The sequence below is a fragment of the Crotalus tigris genome, unplaced genomic scaffold (assembly GCF_016545835.1).
Source record: "Crotalus tigris isolate CLP2741 ecotype Arizona unplaced genomic scaffold, ASM1654583v1 scf7180000024337.5909745, whole genome shotgun sequence".
NCBI classification, from domain to species: Eukaryota; Metazoa; Chordata; class Lepidosauria; order Squamata; family Viperidae; genus Crotalus; species Crotalus tigris.
The window spans coordinates 336355-361779 of record NW_024100507.1 but is presented as its reverse complement, the minus strand read 5'-3'; the positions used below and the strand labels follow the sequence as shown (position 1 = coordinate 361779).

The window sequence follows — 25425 nt, the reverse complement described above, 5'->3', positions numbered from 1 at the left end:
AAGCAAGTCAGTTTCTCTTTAAAAAGTTATAAATGTAGAATATTGACAGAGCCGTGAATATTCAATAAATCGATGAAGAAATAATAAAATAAGGCATTTCAACAGCAATAACAGGAGATACTTTATATGCATCACATATGATCATACACAAGAAAAAATGTACCTTTCCTATAGCTAATAAAGACTACTCGGGAATCGTTTTCTCCCACTATGATCATTTTAAAATAATTAATAAAATGTATCATCATCATCAGTATCTTTAACTACGCAACAATACACTGAGGACTAAATACAATAAGCCCATCAGAGTAAAAAAGTGTGTTTTTTCACAAGGCAAGTGATTAAGAAAAATAAAAATTACATTTTATGTGCATGTGTTTTCAATTTGGGATACGTTCAAAGCACATAAAAAAGCACTGCATACCTCTTGCAGCTTGCCAAAGTAATAACTAACAATGGTAGTTACATAGCTCACTGTTCACTACAATTAAAAGTGGTAAAGGCTAGCAGTTCAGATAACTTGAAAGGAAGACTGGAAGAAATAATGGAATATCTTGCTATCCTTTGGCTACTAATTTTGGTAGCTGTATTCTACTTATTAAACCACAGACAGCATATTTTACATACCAGCTGCTAGGAGTGAAAAAAAGTTCTTACCCCTTTGTCCACTTTTGGTAAGCTTCTTGTATTCGTGTGATTTGCACATGGGCTGATCCAACAGGGCTTTTTTCATTTGGAAATATGGAGTTAAAGGGATAAAATCTTTAAAAAAAACACCTAAGGTTCTGAAACAAAACATAAAGAGGGGAAAAAAAGAGCACATTTTCTTGATCTGAAAAAAAATCTTAAGAATAATGAACCTGAAAAGAAATGCCCAAAGCAGAAATATAATTGTTATTTGTTGACAGCAGAATTCCTTCCGATCAATCTATAGATCATGGAAAAAGTACTCCAGTTTATTTTACCCTTATTTTTAGAATAAACTCAGACATAAAGTCACATCTTGATCCTCATTTCTTCTAACAAGCCACTTCTCCCTGATTCTGTATGTAATAAATACCCTTATTTAAAAGCAGGAGGTCCTTGCATCTCCTTCTAACAAACCCAAAAGCAGAGAAATGAGCCCAAGGCTCACACTGCTTCTCCTACTTCAGTCACAGTATCCTTTTGAATGTGAACCAACCCACAATATATGACAATAAACCACTAAAACTCAACAAATACATCTGAATGCACAACCCAATGATATGCTATGAAACTATCAAAATGAAAGAATTAAAAACAATTCTGATGCCTTTTCAGAGAATCACATTGCCCCTATAAAAGCACTGGGAGAAGTCATAAGCGACCATAAGATTCAGGAAAAAAGGTATCTCTGGTATAATATCTCATCCTAAGCATATTCCAGGTAAGGTAGCCAAGAATAGTTTTTAAGATCAACTCCTTCCTTTTCATGCTGGGCAGCATATCTGTATATAGAAGCTTGGTTTAAGTACACAGCTTTTGTGGTAGAACCATAGGCTGAAGGAGAAGAGCAGGGGGTGGTGCATGTGTATTAAAAGACATTCTAGCTTAGAATCCATTAAGAGGAAGAAATAGACTCTTAGGTCTATATCTACTCTTTTCCCAAGGGAAGACAGACAGTCTGGTGAGATTCTTGTAAACTGGCAGCCAACAATAGAGAAATCTATTTGACTCATTCTCATAGCTGTTCTGGTTGCTTGAACTTGACAGGTTTTCTCCTCATACAAAATAATTAAAAGAAATCCTAGAATCAGACTGAACAGGTTTTCCTTTTTAGACTTATGTCCCAAAGACGTGATACGGCACAACACAGGAGCTCAAGACATGGCTATACTTTTCCTCTGTAGGTTTCATCACTTGCAAGGAACAAAACACAAGCAGTGAAAGTCCAAAGTACTCTTTGAATTGGGCTCTGAAATTAAATTGAAAGCTTTGGCAAATATTAGCCATCCCAGAAGTAAGCATCCTCCTCTATAAGTTTCCATTCATCCAGTCAGCACTGCCAATGATTACAGTACGGGATTATAACTATAATTTGAGGTCAACAAGCTGCCTATCTTTGGATTAAACCAAAAGCCAATTTCAGTTATCTTGCTTCCAATGGGCTTTCTACTATTGTCACTGATGGATGCTCGAAATAAATCTCATCTTACTAGCATTTTATCAGGAGTTTTTTAAGTCTAAACAAAAGCCGTGACAATACTCACATTTACCACTCTAGATAGACAATAAATATCAGCACTGTTGTCAAGCAAACCGAACAACTGGGAGGAGAGAATAGAAGGAAGCAATTTTGTTTCATGTCTTACCAAACATGCCTCATCCAAAAGGAAATAAAGCCTTCATCTTGACTGACAACCATTTAAAAAAGGAACATTCAAGACCTCTTACAGGAATATAACATGCATTCTAGAAGCAACAAACAGAGAATATTTCTTAATGTGCTTTTGGCCATGAAAGCCAATAAATCACATGTAATTTTATTTATCTGATAAAATGAAAAAAAAAAAAACCTTAAGAGAATCCTGCAGATCTAAGAGCTTTCCAATGGCAAGATACAGGAAAATGGCATCTTTGAGAGTTTTTGTTTGATTTGATTTTTAGAGACTCATAATTTTCTTTTAATATGTTTCAGATGATAAAGTCTTCATTAAAATACAGAGCTAGTCACTTATTTTTTCAAGTTTTGAGTCATTCTAAAGACAAAACTCTTAGGGCATTTCTTCAAAATGAAATATAAAAATCCAGTTAAATGTAATACAAAGAGCACACCAATTGAAGTTTCAGCATAGCAAGACCTAAAATATCAGAATTCAGCTTTAAACAGCATTTTAAAGATCTGTACAGAGATTAAAAACCAGATTTAAGACACAGTTACAAGGTTAAGATACTAATAAACATGATGTATATGATAAGCTTCAGATAAAAAGCTTGACATCAAAAGTACATGTCACAATAGGCCAGTTTGTAAGTACCTTTTTATTACCATCACCAAGACAGGAGCATTTCTGGCATTCTAGCTGATGTAACAAAAATATTAATATAACATAGCACTCTTTACTCTAGTGATAGAGATGGATCCGTAAGAATCTTCAACTCCTAGCATGCGATACCTTCCTGGACCAGATAACTACTACTAAACTGACTCTCACTCCTCCTACACCAATCTTTCCTAACTTGATGTCTTGCCTACAGACAGGTGTTGACTTTAACCTCCATAATGTCTGGCCATGGTAGGAACTATGGGAATTAACTAAAAGGCATGCATGTAAAAGCTGCAGGTATAATGCAGGACTTGTTTTGAAGGACATCATCTATCATTAAAGCTCTTTCAGTTATGGAATCCATAAAACAAAATTAAAAATCTATCTTTGAAGATCTGGGAATAAATAATTGTAGCAAATTTTGGTAAATGATTAACTTTGAAAAAGTACAACTCTTATTTAACAGTCCTGGAAAATTATGGAAGGCAGACAATATGAAGGAAATTGACAAATGGTGCTCTGTTCTAACCCAGCTATAAAGTGAATCATTGCAGTTGTTAAGTGAATCATGTGGCTGTTAACTGAATCCAACTTCTTGCATTAACTTTGCTTACTTTGCATAAACCAGCTGGGAAGGTTGCAAATGGCAATAATATGATGCCGGGATGCAGCAGCCGTCATAAATGCATGACAGTTGCCCTGTACCTGAATATTGATTATGTGACCATAGGGATGCTGTGATGGTCATAAGTGTGAGGACTGGTTGTAAGTCACTTTGTTCAGTGCCATTTTAACTTTGGTTGCTAAAAAATGGTTGTAAGTCACTTGTACGAGAATGCAATTTAAAATCAATAAAAATCAGAAGACAGCATAGATGTAGGAAGAGGGCCACTACTCTATAATACAGTACAAAATTAGAAATTCAGTACTTCCTACTTTCTGTTAAAAAAATCAGATAGCAGATTAAATGAAACCCTTCTGTTTAGTTTTTGCAAAAATGCCCCTGCAGATCCCAGTAGATAATACAGTGCTAGAAAAAGTAGTATTCTGAAGAAGTTCCTTGTAAACCAAAAGCCTTATGGAATCCAACAGACAAGAACATTATTAAAAATGAGCATGTTGTTGGTACAGAATTGCTGGAAACTTGGTGGGGCATATAATAAAACTTAGGATATCCAGATATTCAGAATTGAAACAATATTAACAGATGCCTATCCTGCAATCCAATTATTCTCTGCTTTCATTGTCCAGCTGCTTTTAGTTGTCTGATGTTTTTTTTTCTAACTTTCCAATATTCAATTGGAATTTGATTTCCTGTTCAGTAATTTAAATATATTATTCCATGTCTGACAGTCTGGAATACTAAAAAACAAATCTTATTGTTCTAGCCATTGTTTCAGATATTTGAAGAGCACTATATTATCTCATTCTCAGTTTTTTCTTCTCAATGCATAATAATTCAGTTTCTTTAGAAGACCTACTTTTTAGTCACCAAATTATTGTCATCACCTCTCTCTTAACATGTTCCACTAACACTGAGCAAGAGAAACTCACTTCAGTTTGGTTTAATTTGCTTCAGGCATTGGTACAAACTGACCTTTTAAGTGCTCAGTTTCCTCTCAAAAAGTATGTGTCCCTGGAAAAACATGCTGCGGTTTTAGGATTAAAAGCTATTTATTTATTAGTTTTGTTAAGGTCACCCAACTCCAACAATTCATTTCACCAAAACTTCCAGGAAAAAAAGAGGACGAAAGAATTCAGTGACACTGATGTATTATTATTGTGTACAAGGGGGGAAATAGGAGAGTGTCTGAGGTTTAACTCACCTAAATAAAAATGTTCACTGAGCTTTTGAGTTATTGTTGTTGTTTTACACACACACATCATACATTTTACTCCCCCACAACCCATAGAGTTAACATTTCAAGAGAATACTTCAAATAAAATACATTCAATTCCATATGAGAGAGACCCACTGGAATTGGCTACGATCTCCCTCAGCAATCAAACAGGGAGCAAAATGCTATCATGCACGCATAGCAATGAGATTATGGTGTCATCTCTCACAATTTTGTTCTCTTCTCCAACCCCTCCTTCTAATGATTTTTAGATAAACAAGCACATCGTGTTAGGAACTTAACAATTTTAAGTAGTCCTCCGGATCTCTGGTGGAGCTTCCATGTGTTGCTCGAGAACTCCATGCAAGTCTCATGAACTCTGAATACTTGTGCTTACAGCACAGTTAGGCACAATACCTCACTCTGAGGAACTGAATGCTTAATATGATAGAAGGAAGTGAAAAATCTTCCCACTGGAGAACGAAATAATTTTTTGTTGCAATCAATGCTTTGTAGTTATATAATCCCACAGAAGTATTTTCCTGTTATTTCTACAACTTAAATAAAGAATTAGGAGCCACAATAAAGGATATATGTTCATGTACCTCAGGCAGGAGGCTGTCCAGAAAAAATAAGCAGGTATTGCAGAAGCTAAACAATAGACCACCCAAAACTAATCAGACAGCAAGTTCTTTATAACAAGGATCATTACTGTACTGTTTCTCTACCTGGACTTCACTATCCTGCATTCCACTAGACTAGAGAAAATAGGTTCACTGTATATCCTACAACAAATGTAAATTGGGACAGGGCTGTGATCACCATGGCAGATACGGCATTCTGAACTGCAACAAGTAATATAGGTTTCTCATAAATCCTGGAATTTCTTAAATTCCATGAAGTCCTCAACACAGTGTCCACTGTGCCCATTGCACTATTCAGGCATGTACCATTAGAAATCCAATTGGCAATCAACCATTCACCTAACTCCAGAAAATAACATTTTACCATAAGATAGAACATTTTTTAGTGGTAAGGGAGGGTCCATATTCCTGTACTACTAGTAATAACAATAGTAGCAATTACTATTATTATTTTGGGTTGCAAATTGGCACTTCCAATGCCATTGTTGAGGCAGTGACATCATTGAAATTGGCAAGCTTTTTGCTCTATGAAACTGAAAAGAAAGATACATCATTTGACAAAGCAAGTAGGGAATCTGACTTCTCCTTCTTAGAGATTTCCCATAAAATGTCAGCAGCATATTTGGGATTCTGGGCTTCAGAAATCTGAATATCCAAAAGTGAATTGCTCACTTTTTACAGTAATAACCCAACCTCCCCATTTTAATAAAAGGTTGCTATTATATTCAAATCCAAAGTGCCCCCATTTGAAATATGGACATCATTCCTTTATTGGTTATTCAGATTTTCATTAGATCATACGGTCAGGTAATCCTCATTTAGTGACTGTCTCATTTAATGACCATTGATAGGCAGTGATGAAAAAGTAACTTAATTTTACTTTATTATTATTAAACTTGTAAATGGCTTGTCTCACTAGAGGCAATGCTAGATAGCTTACAGATGTTCAATTAAAATAAATAATAAATAAGGATCATAAACTTTATGACCCATCCTCATATTTGCAGTCTTCACAGGATTGCAAAGGAAAGGACAGCTGAAGTAAAGATTGTAGCCACAATTGCAGTTTCAGTTAGTGACCATTTTATTTAATGACCAAAGTTCCTGTCCCAACTGTGGTTACTAAATGAGGATTACTTGTATATTTGAACAGGAAATGCCAGAAGGTTATCACTTTTGTCTTCTAGTTACCAATTCTCTTTATCCTTGAACCTGGTAAGTATATTGTCAACTGATATCCCTCAACTGGTACTAAAAGAATAAAAGAGGAAGAATGTGTACAAGATGTTCATCTCCAACTTTCACCACAGTAGAGTTCTTACAGTGCTTACCAAAGAAAGACCTACCAAAACCCTGACATTATACTTGTTTATATTTAAGAAGTGTCCATCTGTTTATTTTCTCTGAGGAAAGCAGAGCAAGAGCTAGTCAAGTCTAATAGAGATAACTGTTGCATAAATGAAACAGGAAGACCAGCAATTTAGGTTATATTTTCAGTGTGCTGCATCTATAAGGTTTTAGAAGTATATATAAAAGGTTTCCACCTCCCATAAGAATATGCAATAACTAGACATCTTTAAGAATGTAAATATATTCACTGCATTTCCAATATGAAGAAACACACTGTTCAAATTCAGGATTCTTTTCATCAGTCATATGAGGGACAGGGAGGAAAATTATGAAAGCCAAAGCACCTTACATGTCCAGGCTTCATAAATTAAAACTAATAAAATAGCACAGGTAATCTCTAAACCCAGAACTGTAGAGATATAGGTTTCACCAAGACAGTAAGTTAAGCTTACTTCACAAAAGAATTATAAAACACACCGAATACCTGAGCTGCTATAGCAACAGAAGTACTGCTTTGCATTGTCTGCCTGACCTCAGCCTCTTTCTCAAAGCTTTCCTTGGTGCTTCAACACAATGAAGCCAACAGCATTTCTTACATTCTGCTGCAGGTATACAAATGCTGCCAATTCAGAGAAGCCTAGGTACTGTTATAAATTAAGATTTTTAGGGTTTCTGAAGAAAGAAAGAACAGGCTTGCACCTTGAAGAAAAAAGTTTATTCACTGGCCACTCAGCTCATGTATGGCATAGATTCCTTTAGTAAAAGCTGCATTTCCTGTCAGATACTATATAATACCTTGTCAGTAAAGATTAAAAAAGAGATCCAATACTGTTTTAACTATAATGTGAGCAAACACAGGCAGCTATTTATGACACACAAGCAAAATATCTGGATCATGCTGCTGAGCAGAAAGAAGAATGTCAGCCTGCTTTCTCAGATATTTAGTATAAAGTGCTCCTAGCTCTTTGCAACAGAATGAGATAAAGATCAGATTACCAAACTATTGCCCACATGCTGCCTATCATTGTAGCTCTGAAAAGCCCTGGAGATAGCTCTCTGTAACCTATCACTCAATAAGGCAATATAAGTATAGCTTGTGAGAGTGTTAAGAACCAGAGGGACCCACTGGAAACAGCTATCAGAGAGCAAACAATGCACATTATATGATGATCGGGCCTCCTCTGCCATTCAGAAGGTCAATCTATATTGTATTTCAGAATGAAAAAGTAAGAATATCACTAGTACAGCCAAAGAATAAGATTGGACATAAAGTCATACCATAACACTCTATGCTAGTAAAGAAATAAAGTGGTCATCAACAGAATATGAAGAAAACTATGCCATGAAAAAAGAAAAATAAAAGGTCCCGGAAGAAACCAGCATGGTTGCATAAAGAACTCTCTCCTAAGCTGAAAGACAAAGAAGATGTATAAAAAATGGAAAAAATGACACCTAACTAAAGTAGAATACCAGCATACAGCCTCAATTTGCAAAGATGGAAATCAGGAAAGCTAAGATGCAAAATGAATTAAGACTTGCAACAAATGTCAATGATAATAATAAAAAAAAACAAGAACCTAGACCTAGAAACAAGCAAAACTATTACTGGAAGTGAACATGATCAAACAGATCATGCCAGCCAAACCTTACTGCATTCTTTGACAAAATAACTAAAATAGTGGACCAACAAAATTCTGGGGACCTAATATACTTGGATTTCAATAAGGCATTTGACAAAGTAGAACACAACCTACTTCTTGGTAAGATACAAAAGTGTGGGATAGGCAGCATCATCACCTGATGGATTCATAACTGACTGACCAATTGCACTCAATGTGTAATACTTAATGGAACTGCATCCGTGGGGGAGGGGGAAAATGCAGTGGACAACATCAAGCTGAGGGAATATGCAACACTTTAGAAGTATTTCAGAGACTGTCACAAAGAAGAGAAGTCAATCTATTCTCCAAAGCACCTGAGGACAGGATAAGAAGTAACAAATAAGTTTCTATCAAGGAGAGATCCAACCTAGAACTAAGGAAAACTTTCCTGACAATGAGAACAGTTAATCAGGCTTGCCTCCAGAAGTTGTAGGTGCTCCATTACTGGAGGTTTTAAAAAAGAGATTGGACAGCCATTTGTTCAGAATGGTATAAAGCAGTGGTTCTCAACCTTTTAATGCCGTGACCCTCAACCGGTCGTAAGTCGAGGACTACTCAACTGGTGCAGCACCGTTTGCAGAATGGGACTTTTGGCGGGCTCAGCAGGGCAGAGACAGCCTGGACAATTCCTATTGGCTTTGGAAAGCCAATAGAATTAGACTCTATTCAAGAGAGTCTATTCCATTGGCTTTCAAAAGCCAATAGAATAAAAGGGAGTAGCACAGCTAAGGAAAAGGGGGGGGGGGGAAATGGCAGACTGCGTTGTTTGGCGACCCCCGTGAAATGGTCGTTCGACTCCAAATGGGGTCCCGACCCACAGGTTGAGAACCACTGGTATAAAGTGTCATATCTAAGCAGGGAGTTGGACTAAAAGACTTCCAAGATCCATTCCAGCTGTTATTCTGTATTCTAAGACATGACTTTAATGGATTTAAAAATAAGAATTAAAACAAGGCAGACGATATTCCTTCATAATTATCATCTTTGACTGAAGAGATGAGATTTTAGAAACTTAATTTCTTGCCAACAACAATTTTTGGGGAAGAAAATTGGGAATTAAACATTCTCATTCCCTCTTTTTTCATTCTATTGACATTGACCAGGCCTAGAATTCAGACCATTCATATTTAACTTGTTTTAAAAGCTTCTTGTTCTCTATTAAACTAATGAAAAATTTACTTGAAAGATTAAGCAAAGAGATGTCTCATTGATATTATCCTTCTCCATGGGGAGACAGATTATAAAAGTAAAGAAGGTGAACCTGATGGAGCTATACCAGAATTGTTGGCTAGACAAAAGGGCTGAAACATTGTTTTTAAAGTTCAAAACTACAAGGTAACATTCAGAAGCAGGTCAGATAAACTTCTTTCTAATTAACTGAACTAGAAGAATAAGGAAGAAAAGTTAGCCCACAAACCAACAAAATATTTATATTATAGTCAATATTAATAAAAGTTATTTTAGCCTTTGAGAATCTTAAACTTGACTCCTGCCATCCTCTCTAACATTCAGAAATGTCTCTTTGATCAAGTTTGCAACTTTCCCCAGGGGCAAGAATATATTATGTGCTGCTTATTGCAAAATGTGTTCTTTTTCTTGGAAGAATGACTAATTAAATTATGGAATTGTGTATCAATATCAAAAACAATTTTGTATTTTAAAAATAAATCTGATCCAGGATTCTGTTTTCACTGGAATCCATTTTTGGATTTTAACTAAGTCTTAATTACAATACCTTGTGGATTTATACCAAATCCTGTATTTGTGTTTTCTGTGTGGAAAGTTAATACATTAACTTTATAAAAAAATTAGATTCCTAGTGTTGACTTAATTTTTAAAAAATAATTTACCCTGTATTTAAAGCTTAGCTAAATATTTTTAGTTCAAGGCTTAAAGCTGGCTTTTAAACTCTCCTTTGAAAATTTATAACCTTCCTGATATTTTACCCCACATTTACTTACTTGTATTCTACTAATTGCTGGGAAAGATTGAGGGCAATAGAAGAAGGGGACGACAGAGAATGAGGTGCCTGGATGGAGTCACTGAAGCAGGAGGCGTGAACTTAAAGGGACTCCAGAAGATGGTAGAGGACAGGAAGGCCTGGAGGAACTTTGTCCATGGGGTCGTGATAGGTCGGACACGACTTCGCAACTAACAACAACAATTCTACTAACATGTTACTCTGTTAATATCATGTTTCTTGGTTTATATTCTGTTCTAAAATAATTAAATACTTAATTATAAAAAGCAAAGATGAACAAAACATATACAATGCATATGTAATATGTTGTTTGGTTGTTTGGTTGGTGGGTTGGTTGGTTGGTGGGTTGGTTGGTTGGTTGGTTGGTAGATAGTCAGACAGAGATGATAGATGATAGATAGCAATAGTAATAGCACTGAGCCTTATACATCGCTTCACAGTGCTTTTACAGCCTTCTCTAAGCGGTTTACAGAGTCAGCCAACAATTTGGGTCCTCATTTTACTGACCTCGGAAGGATGAGCCAGTCAGGATTGAACTGCCAAATTGCAGGCAACAGGCAGTCAGCAGAAGTAGCCTGCAATACTGCATTCTAACCACTGCGTCATCATGGATGGATGGATGGATGGATGGATAGATAGATAGATAGATAGATAGATAGATAGATAGATAGATAGATAGATAGATAGACAGATAGACAGACAGGCAGACAGACAGACAGACAGACAGAGGCAGATAGACAGATGGACAAACAGATAGAAGAGAGAGATAATTTCAGAACATTTTTTAAAAAGCTTACATCTTTCCTTTATTTTTCTGAACACATGATCACACTTCCAAACAAAGCACTGTTTTTTAGCTATCCATTATCTGCATTTTCTAAGAAAGCCTGTGGTATTTAAGTGAGGCCCAGAGGCTTTATTCTAAATAAAGATGGTGCCAAAAATAATGCTTTGCTTTGCAGCCAGTTCCCATTCCTTAAAAAATAACAAATGAAATATTCTATTAAAAACTCAAGTAGAGCTAGGAGTAGCGCAAATCAAAGCTCTATTGCTAGTTGCATGAAAGGAGTCCCCAACTGGGCATCCCCCAGGCAACAGTGATAAGCCTGGCTAATCCTTTCAACCTGGAAGCACCTTCTGACACATGTGCAAGCAATGACGGAAAAATGTCACTTTTTCTTTTCTCCCACTCGACACAAATCTCCAGGTTCAGTTTTTCAGCCACAGGAATAAGGAGAAAGTTAATCCAGATTTACAGTTATATTTCTGCATGATCTATATTAGCTTGCAAAGGACTCTAACTCCCTTAAGATAAAATTCTTTACACTATTCATCTTTTATTATAAGAATCTATGATATATTATTTTATTTTTTGCTATGATCTAATTTGTATAAAATGCCTTTTTATTAACTGCTCCAGCCCTTTGTTCGAGGTAAGAACATTTTAATAGGTGCTTCTGAGGCATCAAATCCTCTCTGAATTAGTTTGAAGAAAAAAAGATAACTCAAGAACAATTCACTGTCCTTCAGTATCTATGCTAATAGGTTTGGTATTGGAAAAGGAATTCAAAGTAATATGTGATGATACATTGTTGTCATGAGTTCTTAACAAAGAACTTTTCAGAAGGATGCTTGGGTTAAGGAGAATTTAGTTAGATGTATTTGACAGTTACCTTGAAATAAGTTGTTAGTAAGACTTTACAATAATTTCTAAATTCACAAATTGAACGGCTTGTGCATTTGTTAGCTTACGTGCACTTGTTAGAATGCAATAAAATTCTTTGTTTCTTTATTTTTAGGCAGCCTGAAGAAAACTACTGTGGGTTTTAATAAATACAATAATTTGGGAAATGTTTTTGCCTCTGGATTTTATACTATCCCTTTAAAAACAAATTATCTAATGAAAATAAACAATTCCAGACATTTGTTTTCTTAGGAACTTTAAGACTTCTACTTATATGATTTTTCAATACCAACCAGTTAGGACTGAAATAAGACATCAAACACAATATAAATAACCACTGGAGGGATTAGTGATTAAAGCTTCTTGATGTTCAATTTTTTTGTGTGCAACTTGTTCTTTCATGAATAGAATAAAAACCCCTCCAGTCCTCACACAATTTAAGTTCCTTAAAAAAACAATATAGTTTTATATTAACATTGTATCGATCCTTTTCTCATTTCCAACTGTAGTTCACTTTAATGATTATCTTTTAAAAAAAACTGCAGAAACAATATAATATCTTTTTCATCTAGTAACTTTTTGGTTATCTTTCACAGATAAGTTTTCAAAGCAAGTTTCAAGCTTCTTCATAAAACCCAGCTGTGTATCTACCATAGGATTTCTTTCTTTTAGGTTCATCACAGGTCTCAGAGAACCTCACTCTAGTGCAAGAAAAGATGCTCTCCTTAGTTTGACAGATTCTGAAAATCCTGCCACCTTCTTATCATTTGAAACAGGGCTTTTCAACCTTTTCACAGATTGTACCACTTTTAGGATGTAACAATATTCGAGTACCACCAGTGCTTAGCAAAGTGTCAAAAACTTGATGACCAAAAAAAAAAAAGAAAAAAGTATCTTTTTAATTTCTTCGGTGGTGGTTCCTTTGCTGAATCACTTTCCCTCTGCACTGATGAACAAATGACAAATTTATCCATATTTATTAATATGCACCACTACATTGGTGGTCAGGTAGCCTCTCGGCTCTTCTTCCTCTCTCCCTCTCCTTCACAGCCTCTACTCCTTTGTTGATCCTCTGCTTCTCTCACAGAGGCCTTTCCTCTTCTCTCTCTCTTTCTCCTCACTGCTTCTCTCCTCTTCTCCTCTCTTTCTCCTCACTGCTTCTCTCCTCTTCTTTCTCCTCATTGCTTCTCTGCTCTTCTCCTTACTGCGTCTTTCACAGAAGCCTCTCCTTTCTTCCTCTTTCTCCTCACTGCTTCTCTTCTCTTTTTTTTCTCCCCACTGCTTCTCTCCTCTTCTCCTCTTTCTCCTCACTGCTTCTCTCCTCTTCTCTTTCTCCTCACTGCTTCTCTCTTCTCCTTTCTTCATACTGCTTCTCTCTTCTCTTCTTTCTTCTCACTGCTTCTCTCCTCTTTCTTCTCACTGCTTCTCTCTTCTCTTTCTTCTCACTGCTTCTCTTCTCTTTCTTCTCACTGCTTCTCTTCTCTTTCTTCTCACTGCTTCTCTCCTCTTCTCCTCTCCTTCTTCTCACTGTCCTCAGCAGAACCCAGGCAACACTGCAGCTCCAGCTGACTCTCCCCCAAGCCTCTCTGGCACTGGCGCCACTTCAGCTCATTCTCCCCCACTACACTTGTCTAGGTCGCGTACCACCTGCCAGGTGCTTCCTTCAAAGATGGTAAGTCATTCTGCAAAGCAACCCCAAACCATGACATCATCCTTTCAATGCATGATGGCCAATATGCAGTTCTTTTTATGGAATGCAATGTTTAGCTTCTGCCAAACATGGTGATACATATTTTTGATTTACTGGTCCATAAAGCAAAGAATAATCCAAGTACTTTTTGGAAAACTTGAGGCAGGCTTTTGTCTATCAACACTTTTATAAAATGTTTTACTATTGGTGGATTCATGAACATTGATTTAGCGAACCTGAGAGGCTTGCAGATCCCGAATATTGTTCTGGAATTCTTTGTGACTTCCTGAAGGATTTAATATGCAAAAATATAACACATGAAGAGGCAAAAATTATTCTATGTATGCAGGGTGAAAATTTACAATTTTAACAGACTACTGTACTAGCACATAAAGTAAGCAATAACAGAAGTCTAAAAAACAGGAAGATGTTAGGCATAGATAAAATCATTTGAAATCTTAAAATCCCTAAGGGAAAGGGAATAAGCATTCTAACCAAAATCTGAAATCAGATATATGAAACAAGTCACCTGCCAAAAGAATTTAAGCACTCAACTTTTAAATAAACAGGAATTATAGAATGGTCTGAACACAGAGTCATTAGACTTATCAGTCAGGCAGCAAAAATTGTATTAGAAGTCTTTTCTTAACAAATTCAAGAAAAACAGAACAATGTGATAAGCTCTCATGTGCCTTTATTAAAGATAGCAGTACTAACTAGGGAAAAATGCTCAGTCTGAAAAAATAATCAAGACTTTTTCTTTCATTGAGAAAAACAAAAAAGACCCATTTTCATGCTTTGTCAATTACTCAGAAGCCTTTGATTCTATAAAACATGAAATATTGATCACAATCTTGGAAGGGAATTGGAATGGATGCCAAAGGTATTAGAATGATAGTGAATCTATATTGAGATCAAATTTCTTTTAAAACTGAAAGAGCTTTTTCAAAAATGTTTTTAATCAAAAAGTTAACTAGAATTATGTCCTTTCACCTCTCCTTTTCTGTGTCTGTACTGAAGAAATATTTGATGAACTAAATACTACATCAGGACCTTCAATACTTCTGGAATTAAAGGTAGGTAGTATGAAAACAATTTAAGATATGTGGCTAATTCTGTACTTCTGACAGAAAAAGAACAGAACCTGAACCTCCTAATTGAGGAAAAAAAGAAGTGAAAACTACAAGTTATATTTTAATACAAAAAAGAAACCAAGATGAATGTAGCTTCAACAAAAAAGAGCCTCAGAAATATAAACTATAGTCAATAATGCCCTTCTGCAGCAAGAAAGGTATTTTGTTCAGATACTTTGTTTAAAGTGGAACATGGGGAAATAAAGAGGAAAATAGAAATTATCAGGAAAGTTTTTTAGACATGAAGTATATTCTGACCTCAAGGGAAATGGATTTAAAATGTAAGAATAACCAAATACCATATCTGGTATATTGTGAGAAACAGGTTGTGATCAATAGCATATTTGGTCATCTCTCCTTTAAACTGCAAAACATGGAAAGTACTAAAGGAGACTGAGAACAGACTAACAGTTTTTTTTTTAATGCAGCTTTGAGGAAAATCTTGAGAATCTCTTCAAGTCACAAAAGATCAATCTGAAATCCTAGAGATGGTACAAGAAGAAAGATAGGTCATGAAGATAATCAAACCAACCAAATCTGAGATAACTGGGTCATATATTCATATAAAGAACCTAGCTCTGCTAGAAGAATCAGTAGATGAAAAAAGAATTAAGAAACAACAAATAGATTGTTGTTGGAGTAGCAATAGGTAGTTTTCGCTTACCTATCTCCAGTTCAGTGACCATTCAAACTTACGATAGCATTGAAAAATGAGACTTACAAGTGGTCCTTGAGGTTGCAGACATTGCAGCATCCCCACAGTCATCTGATAATGATGCTAGTACCTGGCAACCAGCATGCATTTAATGATAATTGCAGTCACATAATCATCATTTGCAATATTCAGTCAGCTTCTGACAAGCAAAATCAACCTGCAAGAAGTTCCAAGTAGCACTAACATGATGCCATTCTTTGTGATCTATGCTAAACTGCTTAACTATTATAGCCAGAACTGACATAACTTGTCACAGTCTCATGATGTCACACATAACAACTGCACCACTTAGGAACAAAGTTGTCAGTTCTAATAAACAGTTGGTAAATAAGCACTATAGGTAGTCCTCAATTACCAACCACTTGTTCACTAAACAGACTTTGACAACATTCATTCATTCATTTATTTTCCAATAGCAATAGCACTTAGACTTATATATCGCTTCATAGTGCTTTACAGCTCTCTCTAAGCGGTTTACAGAATCAGCATATTGTCCCCAACAATCTGGGTCCTCGTTTTAATGACCTCAGAAGGATGGAAGGCTGAGTCAATCTTGAGCCGGTCAAAATCGAACTCCTGGCAGAGAGCAGTCACCCAATGCCCATCAGCAATGCCCTTCTGCACTTTACATAAAACAAATTGGGCAATGTCTGTACAAAATAATAAAGAAATGTATTTCTCACATCAAGACTGGTGGCATTGAATAACCAAAGGGAGAAATCATTCCATACTAAGAGAACATTCTGTAAATGACTGTAACATAGCCATTCTAAAGGGAACAAAGAACATCAAAACTGAAATTGAACTATGAAATTGCCGAACTACAACATATCGAAATGTCTAATTCTGTGGTTAATTCAGTCTACCAAAGCCAAGAAGTCTCCTTTGTTACCAGCAACCTAGTAGTTAACCTGAATAAAAGGTTGTTTATTGTATTACAATGTGAAAGGTAATTTAACTTCTAAAGGGTGTCCTCTGCATGTTCGGAGAAGACACAGAAGAAGCATCTCTAGATCTAAGTTAACTGCCTACAGTTATGTTTGTTGAAATGAATTACTTATGAAAATTATGAAATTCTAACTTGTGATTATAAACCAACATAATCTTCCAAATATCTGCTAGGACAGTGTTTCTCAACCTTGACAATTTTAAGGCATGTGGACTTCAACTCCCAGAATTCCACAGCCAGCAATGCTGGCTATGGAATTCTGGGAGTTGAAGTCCACATGCCTTAAAATTGTCAAGGTTGAGAAACACTGTACTAGGATGTTTGAAACCCAATGAAACAAAATACATAAAGTATCACATTAAATATTGGGATAGAAGGATATCTCAGAAGTTCGGCATTTTGAACCTACTCCTTGGCTTCAATACTGCAGACTTACTTAGGTAATTTAGAAGACATTAGCAGTTCAGTCACATTGTAGAAACCTTAAAAGGGATTTTTTTTCCACACTTCAATTTTAGTTAATGGAAAAAGCAGTATTAACAAGCTGCTAACTAGATCTTCATCAGGAGGGAGATTGAAAAAGAGGAGGAGGGAGGAAAGGAGATAGAAAAGGAACTTAACTACATTTTCTTTGGTAAATTTAGATAAAAAAGGAAATGTCAGATGTGGTTTATAAATACGAGAAAAATTGTCCTCTTATAGCAAGACATGTGAGTATTATGTACAGAATTATCCTTTTTGCACATCTGCCCAGAAATCCTGGTACATTTCCTGAAACAATATTATTTTTTGTTGAAAAAAAAGTATAGGCCTTTAAACAGCTGTATATATTTGTTCTGTATGAACCCGTATCTACTGAATTAACTGCCAATATCAACACATGCAAGTAGTCATCAGGTTACAATTAAGACCTGGATTGATATTGCTAAGAGAAGTAGTCATAAACCGTGACATCACATGAATGCATTACTTAACAATAGTAATCTAATGTCTATATTTACCCATGTAGTATGACTGTAGTATTATTATTTATCCTTTTCTTCTTTACTCCTTTACTTTACTTTTTTATTATGATGATTATTCTGTTACTTTACATATACACTGAGAACTTCTGCAACAGAGACAAATTCCTTCTGTGTCTAATCACACTTGGCCAAATAAAGTATTCAGTTCAATCCAATTCAATCCCAACCAGACCCAGTTACCCTCATAATCCCAAGACCTGTGGGTAGTTAAGCAGAAAGAGCCCAGGGGTCCCAGGTAAGGAGTGTAGAGTGCTGTGGGGGGAGACTGTGGGAGGATCTGGAAGGGCCAGTGCAGGTGAGTCAAGGTCTGGGGAGACCAACAGCAACTGTATGTGGGATGGCGGTGTACTACAGGTGAGACATAAAGTGGAGGTGACTTACTGGAATGGCTTGCGATCTTACCTGTGACTTCCCCATTGAGTTTGCTTGTGGGGAACTCAGCAGGGAAGGTCACAAATGGCAATCACATCATGGCTTCCTGGAACATTGTAACTGCACGCCAGGCACCCAAGTACCTGAATAATATTCACATGGCCACATAGATGCTGCATTGTCCAAAATTTATGTCCATTTTTTCAGCCCTATCATAACTCTGAATGGTCACTGAATGAATGGATATAAGTGAGGACTACCTGTGACTTTCAATTTACAGCTCTGTAAAAGATATCCCTGAAAATAACTGCCTTTCTCTGCCTAATTAAAGGTCCATCCATCCATCCAGGAGCTGAGAAAACATTTCCAAGATAAAGACAGCATTTGAAGGTTACATCTGGAATGGCAAGCGAATTCTTTCACAATGGACAGAAAAAGAAGAAAGGGAAACAGGTTCCATCTCATAGTCATGATGGTACAACTCAAGTGCTGGACCCTTCCTATAATAATTGTGATTTAGAACACACAGTGAGGCATTCAAAGGAACAAAGCACCAAAAAAAACATTGCTCCATCTTTTATCTTCCCCAAACTCGCCAAAGGTTCTGAGAAGAAAGCTGGATCGAAAAAGATATACCTTACCTGGTACCAGCTGCTTCATTCAGGCTAGGCCAAGAGTAATTCCCAACATACCAAAAATAACTACAAATTGGCCTTGGGTAACTAGATTTTGAGAGCTACTCACCAGCCATGGAAGGAGGAGGTCAGTGAGGTATACAAATGCTGCTCCCAGAGTGAAGCCAATGGCTACAGGGAGGAAGGCGAAGGCTCCAAACTTCCCAGAGTCCTCAGCTAGTTCAATAGCAGGTTCAAGAAGGGACCAGTAAGAAGCAGCCAGCATAACCTAAACAACAGAAAACAGTAGGCTATTCAAGTCACAATTAAAACAACCTTTATGCTCATTCCATGACAACCCAATGAAAGAAAGTTGCTGTTAATATCCATTTCCATTTACCAAACAGAGAGAGGAGAAGGGGTGTAGATTTATATACAACATATTGTTCCTTGGTTTTTTAAAAAAAAGTTAAGCAGAGTCTTATTTCAAATTAAAAGCCACAGGGCTGGGAGATGTCACTCAGCCTAATCTCATATTTGGTATATGCAGCTTCCAAAGAAAATCTAAACGCTGTTTACCACAAGGTCATTTTATTATTTAACCATTGTTTTTTCACTTGGGCTCTGACCAGTGCAATTTGAGCAGATCAGTGAAAGATTATTCAGCTATGCCTTGAGAATGCACAGAAGCTTTGGCAATTTCCAATTCAACTATTATTCCTGCTTAATTGCTATATTTTATTCCATGCTGTTGTTATTGTTTTCACTAAATCCATTTTTGCTTAAAAGCAATGCAGCAGGTGTTTTCTAAAAGCACACCTGGACTAAATCTTAATATATCATGATAATGATTGTTAGGACTTGAAGAACTGTTAGCTATACTTATTCCTTGTCTTCAGAGAATGCCAGTTTATCAGTTTATTCAATCATCTTATATTTTCTTGATCACTGTTTGGTTAAATGAAATAATTACCAATTTTTTAAAAATCCACCCCAGTTCCCCTCTCCAGAAAAGCTTTACTGAGGTATTTTAATTGACTGGGTTTCTTCCCACTGGTACTCTGTATGTGTGCCTTCTGTTTTCAAAATAAGCATGTATTTAATATTTGTATTGAAGTGCATATAATCATATCGCATACTACTTTAGAATTTATGTGGATGATTGATTACATGTCATCAAGTCCTTTTTGACTCTTAGTAACCAAATAAATAGATGTTCTCCAAGATGACCTGTCCCTAAATTGATCTTTTGGGTCTTCCATTGATATACCCATTGCCACTGTAACTGAGTCCATTCACATTTGCCGCTGGTCATCTTTTTCTTGTTCCTTTTCTCTTCATTAGAACCTACTCCAGAGAGCTGGGCCTTCATGGGTACACAAAGTAGGCTAATTTAACCTTTGTCATTTGTGCCTAAAATGAGAACCCTGGGTTGATTTGTTCAATGATCCATCAATTTGTTTTCTTGGCTGTCCACAATATTCTCAAGAGTCTTTTCTAACACCAAAATTTAAAAGTGTTAATACTCTTCCTAACCCACTGAAGTCCAACTTTCTCATCCATATAGCGTTACAGGGAGTACTGTGGTTTCACCATTCTGATATTTGTAGGTATAGATACATCCTAACATTTGAATATCTTTTCCAAGGCCTTTATAACTGTTCTATCAAGTGCTAATCTGTGATGTATTTGGAACAGAATGGAACGGAACAAAACAGAACATTTTATTTCACCAAGTGTAATTAGAAACACAAGGAATTTGTCTCCAATGCAGAAGCTCTCGGTGTACACGCAAAACAACAGAGTAATAATAATCATAATAATGATACCAATAAGAGGGGGTAGTAGAGGAGATGAGAAGGATAATAATACCACACCCATACAACATGGGTGATAATACTTAGACATAAGACAGTATTGTGAGGATTAGGTGTTCAGCAGAGTGATGGCACAAGGGAAAAAACTGTCCCTATGTTTAACTGTTTTGGTATGTAATGCCCTACAGCGGGATCCCAAGGGGAGGTGTTGAAACAGTTTATGTCCAGGATGTGAAGGGTCTGTTCCAAGAAGGCTCCACACCCATTTGCACTACTCAGGGGATCCTGACGACACAGATAAGCCTCCAGGGACTTCAATGATCCGCTAAAAGAATGCAAATGACCAGCTATCTGCAAGGAGTATAAATCCTGCCATTCCCCACCATCCAGTCAGCGCTAAAGAAGCTTCTTGGATGAGAAACGAAACATCTTCAAAGAAAAACAAGAAAGTCCAGTTGTCTCGTGAAAATAGCACCTTTGGGACAAAAATGACAGACTCAATAATTCCTGTATCAACAGCTCCTGGGGCAGTCTGAACTTCTTAAGTTGACCCAAGAAGAATATGCTTTGTTGTGTCTTTTTGATGATGGTTCTAGTGTTAGATTTCCATTTACAAATCATGAGATATTATAGAACCCCCAAACTTGAAGGATACTACTGCTAATACTGTGCTGTCGAATATAGTAAGAGGCAATAGAAGGGTTCCTTCTAAAATCCATTCACATCTCTACAATTTTAATCATGTTCAGCTGCAGGTTGTTCCAGATTTAACTGCTTGTTCCTTTACGCCTGATTGATTCTGAAAGACAGAAGCAGTCTACTATTTTGATATCTCCACTATCAATTCTAAAACTGGTTGTCACACCTGCTACCACTGATTTAATTTAGTCCCATTTTTCGCTTTAGTCCTTTACTTTTATTGCTAGAGCTTGCAGATTCTTTGCATTTTGGCTAGCAAGGTAGTGCCATTAACATAGCACAAATTATTGATATTTCTTCCTCCAATTTTAAAACTGTGCATATTCTATCTATACTGTGGCTTCCTGGCCTGCATATACGTTTCTCATGGGGACAATGAGATGTTCTGGTATTCCCATTTTTCTGAGCACATTCTACAGCTTGATGTGATTGACAGAATCTCAGGCATTCCTATAATCAATGAAGCCCATGTTGACTTCTTTTTGGTATTTTTTGGCTTTGGTAATTATCCAGTGTACCTCCCTTCTCCTCCCACACTCCCCATCTAGCCTTTTCCTAATCCAGCTGAATGGTAGATGTCAAAGTATAAAACAGCATGATTTTTTACACCAAAGACGCTATAATAGATTTTCTGGAGTTCTAAATATACATATTTCCTCAAATGACAGCAGCATAATATTCAGATGGAATGTTTATTGTCTGTGTCAGACATGTCAAACACAATGCCCGCGGGCCGTATGTGGCCCGTGATGTGGTTTCATGTGGCCCGTGAAGCCATCCTGGAAACAGTGAGGGAACGGCCCCCTCTGCCTTGGCCCTGGCCCAGGCTGGCCGGGAGCCAATGTACAATTTTATGGTGGCCATCTATGCTGAAACGCATTCAGTCTTAGCTCCACAAGGCTGTCTGGAAACAGCGAGGAACCAGCCCCTGCTGTGTCAGCCCTGCTCCCTGGGTGCATGCTGGGGAGGTGTCACCCTTTGTGAGGAATGAAGAAATGCACCATGCCTTGGCGCTTGCCCCGGTCCCACCCCCTTCTGCCAGAGACCCTCAGATCTGTCCCACTCCTGCCCAGGCCCCCACAGGCACCCTTGACGCGAACGATGTAGAGCTGGCCATGCCCTCCCAGTAGGCCACACCTACTCCATCCACGCCCACCCAGTAGGCCACCCCCACCCACCCACCCCCGAGGGCAACTGCAATGCTGATGCAGCCCTCAATGAAATTGAGTTTGACACCCCTGCTCTATGTGAATTAAGCTCAACTCTTAAGAAACTTTTTTTTCCTTGAATGGAATTGGCAGTCAGAGGTGCAGCAACTAACGTGAAAAAGCTGGCAGATTTATTCCATTGAGCAGTAATAACATCGGAATAACTTTTACAGATCAGACACTGGGGATTACACCAATAGTCTACTTGTAACAAGAATAGTTTTAAATTGCCTATGCTGGTAAAGAGAAGTAGCCAACCGTGCTATCCTTTAAAGAAAGAATTTTCAAAGGAATCAGGTGCTTAAAGTCTTTTCTGCCCTTAACTACTTAATTTCAAATTGACCCAGCTTCTCTTTAAAGGCCTACAAAGTGCCTTTTTTAAACTCACTGTGTAGTAAAGTACACTGCAAGGCCAATAATAAATATAAACAAGTTTCTCTCTTTGGCCATTTGCCTAAATCACTAGTCTTCAGCTCATGATTTAAGATCCAGAACTAAAGACACCAGAAACCCTATCAAACTTTTCCCTATATCCATTTGTTCTTTAAAAAATGGGGGAAATGGTGAGAATTGGAAGCCAAAACAATAATATGCAAATAAAATAAAATGAGAATCTTAAATGAGCCTTGATGTTAAAGACCTGAGAACAGTAAAGATTAATAATATAGCTGGCCTGGATCATTTTTAATGCTCTGGTCAAAGATCAAAGGACAGCAATAAAGTCTACTAAGGGCCAGTATCAAATTAATCACTCACTCTGTAAGGAAGCCATGAATAAGGGATCACGCCTACTAGAAAATACAATCTATCATAACCTGAATCAAGTGAAGCCCAAAGTAGCTCAGCTGTAGACCAGATAAAAAATTTTAGAGCCTAATTTTTTTTTTGAGAATTCATATTGGGTTTCTCTCTATTCAACAGAAATATGCACAGCTATTTAACCAAGAGTTGCCATGAAAATCGAAGTAATGCAAGGGATTATGGACAATAAACAATAGAGATATCATGCACAGTTGAAATTACTCTAAACTGTGAAGGCATACAAATAATGCACTTGAAGTTCCTCATAATTAAAATCAGCAACCAAACTCATGAAATTTATTTTTCTTTATCACCATCACCCCAATTTGAACATGAAACTAAACATCTCATTTACATTTATAAAACTAACAGATAAAAATAATACTAAGATGATTTTACATTGCAAATGTAACCTCATTATTTGCTGGGTTCTGTTCTGACATCAAACAACAAAATAGCAAATCATGAATTCAAATAGCAAAATCAAAAATAATGAGATCTTCAAGTAGATAAGAACTGTGGGATGAGCTTATGGCTACCCTTTCTCTCCCAAAGCATCATCTATGAAATGCATATGTATTTGCTCTCCTTCTCTTTGTTCAACTGTAGCTGATCTCACTGGGTCAATCTGGTTGCAAGATTAAGAGTATCTTCCTTGTAGCAGTTGGTCTTTTTCTTTGGAACTTGCTCGTCTGGTTGATAGAGGAAGTTATCCTGCTTGTATCACATGCAGAATTTTCCACTCCACATGTTTTTTCATGATCTTGGTGAATGAGTCTCTCCACTGTAGCCACCAGATGCTAGTTTTGCTTGCAGATCATTCATTCTGATCACTATAAGCAATCAGACAGCCATATGTGAGTCCAAAAGCCCAATGGAGAGGCTCCTCCACCGAGATCATGAAAGACATGAGCCATGTGGCATGAGAACAGTACCCAGTTTTTAGGCTTCACCTAAAGACAAAGGAAAGCTATCCCAGAACCTTCTTCTCATAAATACAGCTTCTACATTCTAAGCCCAAACATCAATATTATATTAGTTTGCCTACTACTAATTCATCCTATAGCCCCCACATATATACACTGAAGTTGTATACAGGTAGTCCTTGACTTAGGACCACAGTGGAGCCCAACATTTCTGTTGCTAAGTGAGATAGTTGTTGAGTGAGTTTTGTCCCATTTTACGACCTTGCCACAGTTGTTAAGTGATTCACTATAGTTGTTGAATTAGTAAGAGTTTGTAAGTGAATCTGGCTTCCCCATTGACTTTGCTTGTCAGAAGGTCACAAAAGGTGATCACATGACCGTGGGACCCTGCAGCCGTCATAAATATGAACTAATTGCCAAGTGTCTGAATTTTGATCACATGACCATGGGGATGCTGCAACAGTAGTAGGTGTGAAAAACAATCATAAGTCACTTTTCTTCTGTGCTGTTGCAACTTCCAATGAGCACTAAATGAATGGTTGCAAGTCAAGGACTATCTGTACAGCAGTATGCCACCTTAACTGATGTGAAGTGATAAAAAAAAGGAAAAAGTAATTAGATACATAGAAAATGAACTTTCTTGAAGGAAAATCAGGATAAATCCTGCTGTCAACAGGCACTTGGATAAAACTCTTATCTATACTGCATACCTGGATATTTAAAAGGGGCGTTGGTCTTACCTGAACGCCTTTTCTCAGTACGGAGATGGATAATCCACGGATGGGTTTTCTCTGTCTGCCTGCTCTTGGGACCAAGTAGCCAAAGCTTGACACGCCCCCACTTCCTGTGGAGTCCATTCTTAACGAGGGCGAATTGGCTGATGATTGATGAGGTATTGGCTCTCAGCTCCCTACTAGCGGCCTGCTGGCCTTGGGGTGGGTGTGGATTATCCATCTCCGTACTGAGAAAAGGTGTTCAGGTAAGACCAACGCCCCTTCTCCAGTACAGGAGATGGATAATCCATGGATGGGACGTACCAAAGCCTCACTGTCCCAAGGGGTGGGAAACAGATAAGGCCGGTAGATTGATCTCTGAGACAACTTGCTGGAGGACCCTCCTACCAAAGGAAGCGTCCGCCGATGCAAAGCGGTCTATCTTGTAGTGTCGTATAAACGGGGAAGGCGAGGACCATGTCGCGGCCCTGCAAACTTCCTCGATTGACGCCTGGGTAGCCCATGCCGCTAAAGTTGCAGCGCTTCGGGTGGACTGGGCTGTGAGATGACTTGGGGGCAGCAGGGATGATACATTGT

General features: G+C 37.3%; 1 protein-coding gene across 7 annotated transcripts in view; it reads right to left on the bottom strand.

The window, feature by feature from the left end:
* The window catches only part of SLC39A11 (solute carrier family 39 member 11), a 343895-nt gene that overhangs the window by 278879 nt on the left and 39591 nt on the right, over positions 1-25425 (bottom strand). For all 7 annotated transcript variants that reach the window (XM_039325477.1, XM_039325475.1, XM_039325471.1 and 4 more), the window contains exon 4: positions 18795-18953. In XM_039325477.1, coding sequence (XP_039181411.1) covers positions 18795-18953 — 159 coding nt within the window. The remainder of the gene's footprint in view (positions 1-18794; positions 18954-25425) is intronic.